A 10,646-nucleotide genomic window follows, 5' to 3' on the forward strand; every position below is an offset into this window, starting at 1 on the left:
GCCACACTTTAAGAACTTTTACTTTGCTTTTACCAATCAGTATGTTGTTTTGAAAGAAATTCATGAGTCACTTTCCGCACTTAAAAGTGATGAGAGGACATTAGAAAGTGTGTACAATATACAATTGATTCCTGCACTTGTTCCACTGCTGCAACTTCTTTTTTTGAAGTTTCTATTATAGCTTCCTTTTTGCAAGTAGGTACCAGTCTTAATGGTGAGAGATGTCACTGCAGATAAAGCAAATTTCTTGTGTATTTTTCTGGCAGCTCCTTGCATTCCTAACTTAACGGGCACAGAACTGCGTCAGGCACGGGACTTGAAAGCATGTGAATTCGAAAGTGCAACTTGAAATTAGGAAATAAATGGTCTGTCAAGGGCTGCTTAGGTCTAGGCAGATTTGTCTTTTCCAACAGCTTCCTGTAAGGTACTTACCTGGACTGAGTGTTCATTTAGTCTGTTCCAGACTGCATACTTGACTTCTCAGGCACAAAAATAGAAGAAAAGAAGTTATGTGTGCATGTGAGGTTATGTATCGAGTCTAATGTTTTTTTGGAAAGACAAATTTAGAATCAGAAGAGGGGATGGAAACAGGATGTTTCCTGGAGAATCACTGCACAAGGTAAAGAATACTCATTGAACCCTGCGTACAGTTCATCTGTATGGTGGTTCCTTTATCAGGACATAGTATTATTTCCCTACTTTCATTTCTTATTCCAAAAAACTCAAAAGGAGGGTTTTTTTGTGTGCTGTTTAGCATGTGTCATGATTTTGCATCTGGACATCTTCTTTCTGTTTGGAAATAGATTAGTATGTTTCAGAAGAGAAAGTATTTATTTTTAATGAACTATGGGAGAGATTGCAGAATTTTACTTCGAGAATGCCTAGTTTTGTTTATGGAAGTGGATGGTAAAATACATTTTTCCATTTAAAGAGGGCTACAGCTAGGGGGAGCAAGCAGTACAAGGCTAAGAGTCTTCTCACATTCTCTTTGTCAAGCTATTTTAGTGATACAGCTTCTTTTTTTTAAGGGATACTGGAATCCAGAAAGCGTATGAAAGAATGGAGTGGGCCTTTTTATTTGGAGTTTCTTCTCACTTGACTGCTTTCAAATCTGGCTGGAACATGAGCTCCAGCATGCTCTTTCACTGAAGTCAGTATAGTGCTGTGTGGCAGAAGGTTCCTTAGTAATAAATAGGTTTTAATGGAGAATAAATACTGTAATCTCTGTGTTGAATGAAATTGTCACAAACTAAATAGCCAGCTCAGACCAGCTTTTATCTAGCATCCATGGATGAACTTCGTAAAGCAAATGACAATTTTTATATATGTATGTATTTATATTTATTAGTATATACATATTCACCTCATATATGCAACGTGAATCCAATCAAAACTTATCTCCACAATCCCACTAACGTGCCTCTGCTGCCTTTTTCAGGGGAAATGCCAAAAGTTGAACGAAGCACAGAATTAGACCTGGTGGAGATGGTCCTTGGTGGGTGGGCTGTGCTGTGTCAGTGGGCAGGAGAGGACATGCACTTGTGCTACCCTAACCCATGGTGTAACTGCCTGCTGGGTGCAGAGCCAACAGGAGCCTTCTTGCCCTCTGCCCACCACTGTTCTTAACGATGTCTTTTGAAAAAGACCAACTTTAAAGAGTTTAATTTTTACTGTAACCGTACAAAATAAATGGAATAAAAGGAATGCTTTAAACTCTTTAGGGCTATTTGGTATGTTGTATCAGGTGCCTACATATGTGCAGCGTATCTGCCACTGTGTGTTTGCCCTTGCTGATGCAGCCACAGGGGGACAGGTGCTTTCTCTGTGTGTTGTTTCCGAGGTCTTGCTATGCACCAGGCACGATGATGCGTTTATGGGAAGTTGAAGTCTGTTAACCTAGTCCCACATTGTTCTCTCCATGAGCAGACATCCTTGACTTCAGTATAGCCCTGTGTTTGGGCAGAACCGTGCCCAAGGCTCAGAGAGAGAGAGGTCAGATTTTAACAGAGGGGTTTTCAGGACACTGTAAATTTCTTTTTTTTCATGGTGAACACTTGCAGTCTGGCTTTGGCACACAACTTTGTGGGCTGCAACACAACAGAAACCAGAAGTTCTTGTTTGCTATTAGCAGAGCAGTAATCAGTACATATTTGTATTTTATTGATGTGGATCTGGGTCATTGTCTTGTTTGTACAATTTAGAATGGTTCCTGTTAGTATATCCCCAAACTTATTTGTTTACATGTTTTTCTTCCCTAGCAGCCTGTCACCAATTAACTGGCCGTACAGTCTGGCCTCCCTTCTGCCCTCTTGTCCCTTGAAGCCACTTTATCGTGGATGCTCCTTTGTAGTGAAGATCTGAAATCTGGAACTGCACTTACTGCAGCACAGACCACCTCTCTGTGTACATCAGATGTACAGGATTGATTTTGCTTTCATATTCTGCATGCCTAAGTATTTTTATATACAAAAGCTGGTCTTGACTGCCGTTATATTTGAACATTATGCTTCAGTTTGACCTCATTATACATGAGCCATTCTACTTCCATTCTAGATGATGTGTGAAGCTTTGCTTGTTTCAATTGAGAAACTTTTAGAGTAAATGAATACTTATCTATATTTGGTATTCTTTAAAGAAAGTGGGAACCCCATGCATGCATCTAATGGTGGAGTCCATGGAGAAAGTTCCATGGAGGATCATTTTTAAAATGCTGCCATATCGTGGCTTTCTCACATTCATGAATGCTGGCTAAATATTTTCATGGTCTGCAGCTGGCCTACCCTCTGCTTTTTAGCTTGTGATTTTAGACACTGCCATATCTCCCTTATTGGCTTTTAGGAATGTAGCTGGCTTTGCTGCCAGTTCTCTGTTGTGAGCAGATAACTCAGCAAAGTCTGCTGTCCTGGACCATTTTGGAATAGTGGCTTCTCGTACTGATATTTAGATGCTGCTAAAGTTGCTAATAACAATTTAATGTATATTATGTCTTATATGCCATAATGTGGTAATTGATGTTTTGGTTAACAGGCAAAGCCTCATAATAACCATGTGTTTTAAAAAAAAAAAAAAAAGGTTGGATTTTACCAGCTGAAATGAAGAGAACAGTAACAATAATGTTTGATATAATATGTATTGGGATGTGACTTAATGTTCTTCCAGACTTTAATACGTTCCACATACAAAAAGTAGTGCCTTAGGTTTAGTGGAGGGGTAAGCTATATTTTTACCATATTTTATATTTTAAGTCCTAGCATTTCTAACATTACTCAGAAATGTTTGTTTTAAGGTAATGAAATCAGTTGGATGAGGGGAAGAGGAACTTAAAAGTTAGAAATTAGAAAAGGTGTTGTGATTTGGTGGTGTCCATGGGCAAACCACCCCAGTGCAGGCTGACCTGCTGAGCGTGTACAGGTGGCACAGGGAGGGAGACCAAACCTTGAAATGCTCTCAGTTAAATCTGGATTTAGGTGACTTTAAATTATAAGAGCACTTGTGTCAGCACATTCTACAGAGATGAATTAGAAATCGTTTCTGTTTAATATCCAGGGTTATTTCTCCCCTCTCCTTCTTTATGTCACACTTGGGGAGCACATTGCTCAGTTGACCTTTTAACAACATCTGAATTTCCCAATACTTTGGCACCTTTATGTGCTAGGGGTCTGATCCTCTGCAGCACAGAGGCAGCAGTGCAAAGTCCCCTCATCACTAAAGCGCTGTCAGGAGTGTGCAGAAGGACATGGGCCTGGTGGCGTCTGTCTGCAGCAGAGTGAATTGTCCCAGTTGTCTGACACTAACCAGTTCACCTTCCCACACGACCTGTGTCCCTGCCCTGTCAAAACACTGTTCCCTCCTGTTGGAAATACTCTGTGTTTGTTGTACGGGTGATATTTTTAATGGAATCGCTAAAATGCATGAATAACAGAAGGAAATCTCTTACAATCTCTTAACTGCTGTGTATTTTCATCTTTTCTTCTCCCCACACCACCTCACCTGTGTTCACCTTCCTTTGTTTGTGTTATGTCTATTTTAGATTGTAAGCTCCTCAAGGCAGGGAACTGATGCTTCTCAACTGTCTGTAAAGCACCTTTTACAACTGTGGTGCTCTTTGAAATATCAAAAAATAATAAATATTAGAATCTATTCCCAATGAGTTAAAAGTTTTATTTGTTTTTAATGTTTTAGCAACAGCAGGGGCAGCAGGCCCATATGACGCCATGTCAGGAAGGTGCTTAGGGGAGACTGGGGGTGACAATGTAAGAACCTGTGTGTTGACGGCGAGCAGGGTTCTGTCTGCTGTCCCCCAGTGTTTGACTGCTCCTGTGGACTGCTGTTGCCAGTGTAACCTGTACAACCATCCTTCATTGCTTTCTCTCTCTGTTGTCTTTGATAGCAGCGTTCCCCTTATCAATTCCCTCATCACCACTCCCGTCTGATCTCCTCTCCGAGCAACTTTGAGCACATCTACCACATGACCGTTAATTCAGCTGAAAAATTCCTCTCTTACGATTCCATAAACCCTGCATTTTCCCCGCCTCCACGCTCTGTCCTCGGTACTCCAGACTTTATGACTCTGAGGGTATGAACGGCTGAGTCAGGTGTTCACTCTACTAACACTGTGTGGTTTTCCTTTTGCCTGGCTATTAACATGGGAGAAAACCCCTTGTAAGCTGTTCCTTCAGTTCCTTCACCCCTTAACTTTCTTTTGTCCCTGACAATTTACTTTCTGCAATCAGCTGTGGTCTTCCCACAGCTCTGACGTGCCAAGAAAAAAATATTTCATGGCTTTAGAAAAAAGAAAAGCGTATAACAACTGGGCTGAACCTTTTGCTATGAAAATACCATTTTTAATCACCAGGAAGAATGTTGGCATTTTGAAATGATAAGTTCTCTGTTCCACATTGTTCATCCTCCAGCAGTCAGTAGCAGGATGCTGCATACCAGGTTGAATTAGGTAAAGGTTCTGGATCTGTCTTTGTTGGACCAAACTTTCAAACTGATTGTTTATGATTAATTCATGTGGAATACAAGAATTTTTACACAATACTGTACACAGATTGAGAGAGACAGACAGGTCATGCTTCAGACAGTTTCTAGGTTAAAGTAAAGAAGTGAAATTAAAACATGTATAAACAAGATAAAAATTAAAGATGACGGCAACTCGCTGATGTAGATCCTCTAAATCCTGGTAGTTTTAGGCAGCGGCTGAGGTAGGATACTGTTCTGTAGATATCCTTCCAGTTGGAATGGAAACTGGAGGGGTGAAGTGGTCTTTTCTTTTTTCTTGTGTTGTACATCCTGGTGTGACAGCATGGGGGTCACTACATCCTATAGAAATATAAACCAAGCTAAAACAGGCCCACAACTACCTGCTGCTCATCATGATTGTGTGCTGTGCTGTGGCCTGCAGTTCTGCTTGGGACAGATTCACAGATAAGTCAGGAATAATCTGTGAGGTAGATGTATGTGATGGTGGTTGGTTGCTCAGGGCTTGTGTGGGTTTGAGCCATGTCCATTGCTGTAATGGAAACATGGCTCTTGACTTCTGTGGCCTTTGGACATCCCTGAGACATGCATGGCAAACCTTCACTGCCAGGCTGCTTTGAGTGCCTTTGGGCTGCTGTGCCAGATCCCTGTTGCTGGGAAGGTTTTGGAAACATACCTGCATACAGCACTAGGCAGAATTTAAAAATGCAGGAGGAAAATAAGTCTCTTCCATACGGCTCCAAAACCAATTGGCACAGCTAAGCTTTGACTGGTTAAGTGCATGGTCATGTGTCACTGCTGTGAGGGCCCAGTTGTCACAACCATCCATATTCAGAAATGATGTTGCAGCATTTTAGAAAACATGCTCTGTGAGGACAGGTCTGCATCCATCCTGGTTCTTCTGGTAGGAGGAGAGGTGCAGATACACAAGAGGAGTGAGTGCTCTGTTGAAATGCAAACCAAAAAATATTGCTAAGCTGAATTGAAAGCTGTTTCTCTCCTAGAGGGTCATTATAGGGTCACTGAAGCTGTATTTCAGTTCTGGTTTTAGCAGGATTTTTTTAATCCAATTGCGCTATAAAATTTTCTGTGTTTAATATGCAGTGATGTATCACCGGACTGTGACCCTCCCTCTACCTTCCCTTTCTCATGTGAGTAGTCCCCCTGAGATCAGTAAGGATTGATCCCTCGTGTTTCAGATGGTAACTCTCAATTTTTTCTTTATGAACATCCTTCATCCTAATGTTACAGCCTACTAGCATAATTTGGAGGGAAAAAAGTGAAGTGGGCAACCCCTAGTGTCAAGGTCCTGTCCCTGTTAGCTCTGTACAGCGCTAGAGGTTTAGTCTTGTATGAAGAGAAGCATTTGTCTGCTTTGTGGCTTGAGGGTAGAGATGCCATAAGCTGTATGGAAAGCAAGGCTGTGAGTTTGGATTCATGTCTTCCTTTGTGTTTGGAGATTTTAGTGTAAGAATGATACCATAGTCCCAGGTACAGATGGGATATTGGAACCAGAACAGAGTGGAATCCACAGGAAAGTTGAAAAATGACCTGTTAAAATAGGCTTTTAGATTCTGTCATGTTATTTCATGGAAGAATTAAAAACTGAGGTTTATAATGTAATGAACAGAACGCTACTTCAAAACGAAAAGAAACCCCGAAACAACAAGCAGCACGATGGACAGAGGAACAGAGGCATGGAAGTTCCTGTCAGTGTTGTACCTGTTCAGTCAGACCCTATAGGAACATCCTCACCCCACTGCCAGGGAAGGCAGCTGGAGAGCAGCTGGTGTGGGAGAAGGAGCAGAGGCTGTGTAACACTGCAGAGCTGTGAGTGTAGCAGCGACTGCCCCATCACAACCCACAGCTCCATTCTCCAACTGGAATGGAAGGCACTGAACTGATATGGGCCTTTCACCCTATTTTACAGTCACTCACTTTGCTCGGCAGCAGCTTCTCTGCTGCTGCTTTTTTCCCCCCTCTTCTCTCACCTTTCTCTGTTTGGTTCAGCACTGGGGATGGATTTTCCTGCTAGGATTTGAATTTTTGCTCTAAATGAGGGGTTTTTGTCTCTCTAAGTAAAGCAAGCTCAGGTTTCCTTTTGTTTTCTGTGTTTTTAACTTGCTGCATTGTGCTGCTTTATAACTACTGCTAATAACTGCCGTTTATTTTCCTTTGAATCCCCTTTCTGCATCATGTGCATATCAATTCCAGGAGGTTTGGTCCAAAATGCCAGCGTCTCTGGCATGTGCTTACTTTATTTTTGGAACAAAGAGCAATGAAAGATTTGCTTTGTGGAGAAACATTCTACGAGGAATTACATGGACGTTGCAAACTGGGGTCATGAAAAATAATCATCATTAGAATATGCCATTAAAACAAATTAGTTTTTTTCATGGACCCACCCATCCCCTCCTTCCGTGGTGATGCCTGTGTGTTGTCTGCTCAGTCACTGTGAAGGAGGTTAATCACCTTATCACTAAACATAATCATTCTCTTTGCAAAACGAGCCATTGTGGGTTTATACAAGTACAAAAGTCCAGCCTTGCAACCCCAGGTACTAACCCTAGTGCACATGTTCGCACGGTGCTGCACTTGGCTTTCCTTTCTTTCTCAAAACACAGCAGTAACTTATTCCTTAGCCCATCAGTTCCTTTGGTTATCGTCAGGGGAGCGAATCTCCATGGTTTAGGTACAGCCAGGATGCTTATACTCTGTATGTCACGTTGTTTATTGCATGGCGAAGGACACAGGAGCAGAAAACTCAGTGTTTTGTGCTACAAAGCAGGTTGGTTGTTCACATTTAAAAACAAAAAAAGAAGGGGGGGAAGGTAAGTGAAAGACAGCAATACACAAATGATTTAAGAGACTTCTTTAAGTCTCTAGGTATAAATCCTTACAGTGCAACAGTGGATGAGGGGAGAATTAAACAGGTGAGGTCTCTGATTCTCTTTTGCTGGTGTTGCAGAGAGATCTGGGAACAGGAGGAGAGATTTTAATTCTTACTTGTTGCATGTTAAAAATCAGCCATTTCTGGCCCACTGGGAGAATGAGAATCCAAGATAACTGTAAGATCAAAGGAGTCTGTTAGAGCAATTACTTTAAGGATCATTGTAAGACTGGATTTGGCAGCAGGTTGGTAATAGTTATGTGATAAAGATTGAACTGTATAAAATCTGTTCCTTACAAAGCTTGTATTTAATTATCCATTTTAAAATACATGAGTGGTACCTAGGGGTCTCTGAGAATACTCTTGTGGGGGTGGAATCTTTGTTCTGATCTGAAAGTTTCATAACACCCTAGTTTAAGAAAGCATTGCAATTGCAACTGTTGTTTTAATTGTGGCTACTTCCTCTCAGAGTGTGTGGAGGTAATAAATATAAATAGGAAGAAATGAACAGTTATTGCAGGGGGGGCTGGTAAAGGGGAAATAAAGTTATGCTCAGAGCTACCTGCAGCTCTTTTCACGTTGTGCATCTGTGAGGATTCCTTGAACCTAATTCTAGTTAATTGTAATGACTTAATAGTGCAAGTGATGCTAGCAGCAGGATGAAGTCTCATATTTAGCCAGAGCTAAAATGATGCACATAGGCAAGTCACTCTGGGCTAAGAAGTCAGTTCATATACAGAGAGATGGGCTAAATAGTCTGATAAGTCTTCTCCCCTAAGGTCAACTGTAAGTTAACAGAAGCAGAATCTCTTTTCTCTTCTCTTAAAGACAACTTATGTTTAAGGAACTACCATATCCATAAGTAGGGAGTTTGTGGTTTTATCTCTTCCTTCAGTAAAGGACACTTCAGTCCAGTAACTTACTGATTTAGAATATCACACTGGAGGGAAAACAAGAGCGATAATCAAAACATGTGGACAAACAGTGGCATGTGCTCTGGTCATCCTCTTTGAACAGGCTGAAAGCAAGAGGCTGGTTCTCACTTTGGCTGAAATGGTGTAGGTTTGGAGGGATGCTGTTAGCACCTTTGGAATTACATAAGTAACTGCTATACAGATCGATCCACTTTCTGTAAGCATTACGGATTAACCTGGTTATTGTATAAAGTTACACAATCATGACACAAATGATGGCATCAAAGAGATAAATTTTATTTTATTTCCTTGGAAGCTTGTGTTCAGAAAGAAAGCATTATGCAATATAACTTGAATATATCTGTAGCAGCTTAATTAGGCTTGCAAACCATCCTTTCAAGGAAATTCTTGATTTATTAGACATATTCTTTCAGTTGTCTGCATATGTCCATGTAATTCAGCACTTCACTACTGCGTTGCGTGTGCTGCCAATCTCTGCACTAAACTGCAGAATATTATTTTGCAAATTTTGCTGACTTGCTGCCCAGATATTCAGCTCTGGTAAGGTTGGGGTTTTAATATGTTTTGGGGCCTGCCTTCATAGCATCCAAGATTGGGCCGACAGTCGATAAGTAAACGTGTTGTGTGTGTCTGCATTTCAGAACCTTCGGCCTCAGGAAAGCCGGACCGTGTTCAGTGGCTCTGTCAGTATCCCGTCGATCACGAAATCCCGCACGGAACCGGGGCGGTCGATGAGCGCGAGCAGCGGGTTAGCAGCACGTAAGCAAACAGAATTGTGTTGCTTTGGGGTCTGTGCGCAAGTATTTTAGGGAAAGGGCTACCTGCTTGCAGTTTGCTCCTATCCATGCTGGATAGGGATTTTCAGAAGTGATGGCTGACTGTTCTGCTGAGGCCAAGCAGAGTGTTTTAATCTTGCTTTCGAAGGAGCACATGAATAAGCAGGTAGCATTTTTGGGAGTCCCAGATTTGTAATTTGTCAAGTTTTTAGAATTGACAGTAGAATTAAAATTACATTTTTGGCCTTGGGACTACTTTTCTCATGCTCAAGTGTTTTAAATCAGTGACAAGTTGTTCACAAGCTCTGTGGTTATCGACTTTGTTGCTGAACTCTGTAGAGCTCTTGATGCCTCTCTTGCTGCTGGTACAAAGAGAAAGCAATAGAAGACTGGCTGCTGGAATAGAAGAGTTGCATTGGATTGGAAACACCTTTCTTGTGCCATGTTGTCTTTGTGTGCCACAGTCAGCACAGTGACATGGGCCGAGACCAGGCAAGGGGCTAAGTAATAGACCATGTGGAAATAGAGGCAAAGCTGGTGTCCCAACCTTTCTGTGTTTTTTCCCTTCCCGTGGCACACGCTGTGTTCACTGCACGTTGCCAGCTGCTTGCAGAAAGCTTGTTGTGTGTCTGCTGATACAACCCACCTACGCCCTGGAAAAGAGGCCACTGGAACTAGGCTGTCACCACATAGCCTGGAAGCCGTGAGCTGAACATCTTGGGACACGCTGGAGGAAAGCAGCACTAAACACCTAAACAAATTTCTGCTGTGTTAGGTGGGCCTCTGTGACACAGTTTGATTCCTCCATGTGTTTTAGGATCGTCTGCACAGAACGGGAGTGCTTTGCGCAGGGAATTCTCAGGAGGGAGCTACGGAGCAAAGCGTCAACCCATGGCATCACCCTCAGACGGGTCCTTATCCTCTGGTGGCCTGGACCAAGGCAGCGATGCACCAACAAGGGACTATGAGCGAGAGGTGAGTGACAGGAGAAACTTTTAAGAGTGTTGATAAACATGAGGAAGTTAAATCCTGTCATGGGTTTGGAAGTCATTGACAATGAAG

General features: G+C 42.0%; 1 protein-coding gene across 11 annotated transcripts in view; it reads left to right on the forward strand.

The window, feature by feature from the left end:
- Positions 1-10,646, forward strand: part of CDC42BPA (CDC42 binding protein kinase alpha) — a 187,267-nt gene that overhangs the window by 170,674 nt on the left and 5,947 nt on the right. For 8 of the 11 annotated variants that reach the window (XM_032683884.1, XM_032683886.1, XM_032683887.1 and 5 more), the window contains 2 exons: positions 9,450-9,567; positions 10,402-10,559. In XM_032683884.1, the coding sequence (XP_032539775.1) occupies positions 9,450-9,567; positions 10,402-10,559 (276 nt within the window). Of the gene's footprint in view, positions 1-2,258; positions 4,141-4,390; positions 4,577-9,449; positions 9,568-10,401; positions 10,560-10,646 lie in introns of those variants that run through there. The other 3 variants (XM_032683894.1, XM_032683892.1, XM_032683893.1) reach the window with 3 other exon arrangements.

Source organism: Chiroxiphia lanceolata, chromosome 3 (genome assembly GCF_009829145.1).
Source record: "Chiroxiphia lanceolata isolate bChiLan1 chromosome 3, bChiLan1.pri, whole genome shotgun sequence".
Lineage (NCBI taxonomy): Eukaryota > Metazoa > Chordata > Aves > Passeriformes > Pipridae > Chiroxiphia > Chiroxiphia lanceolata.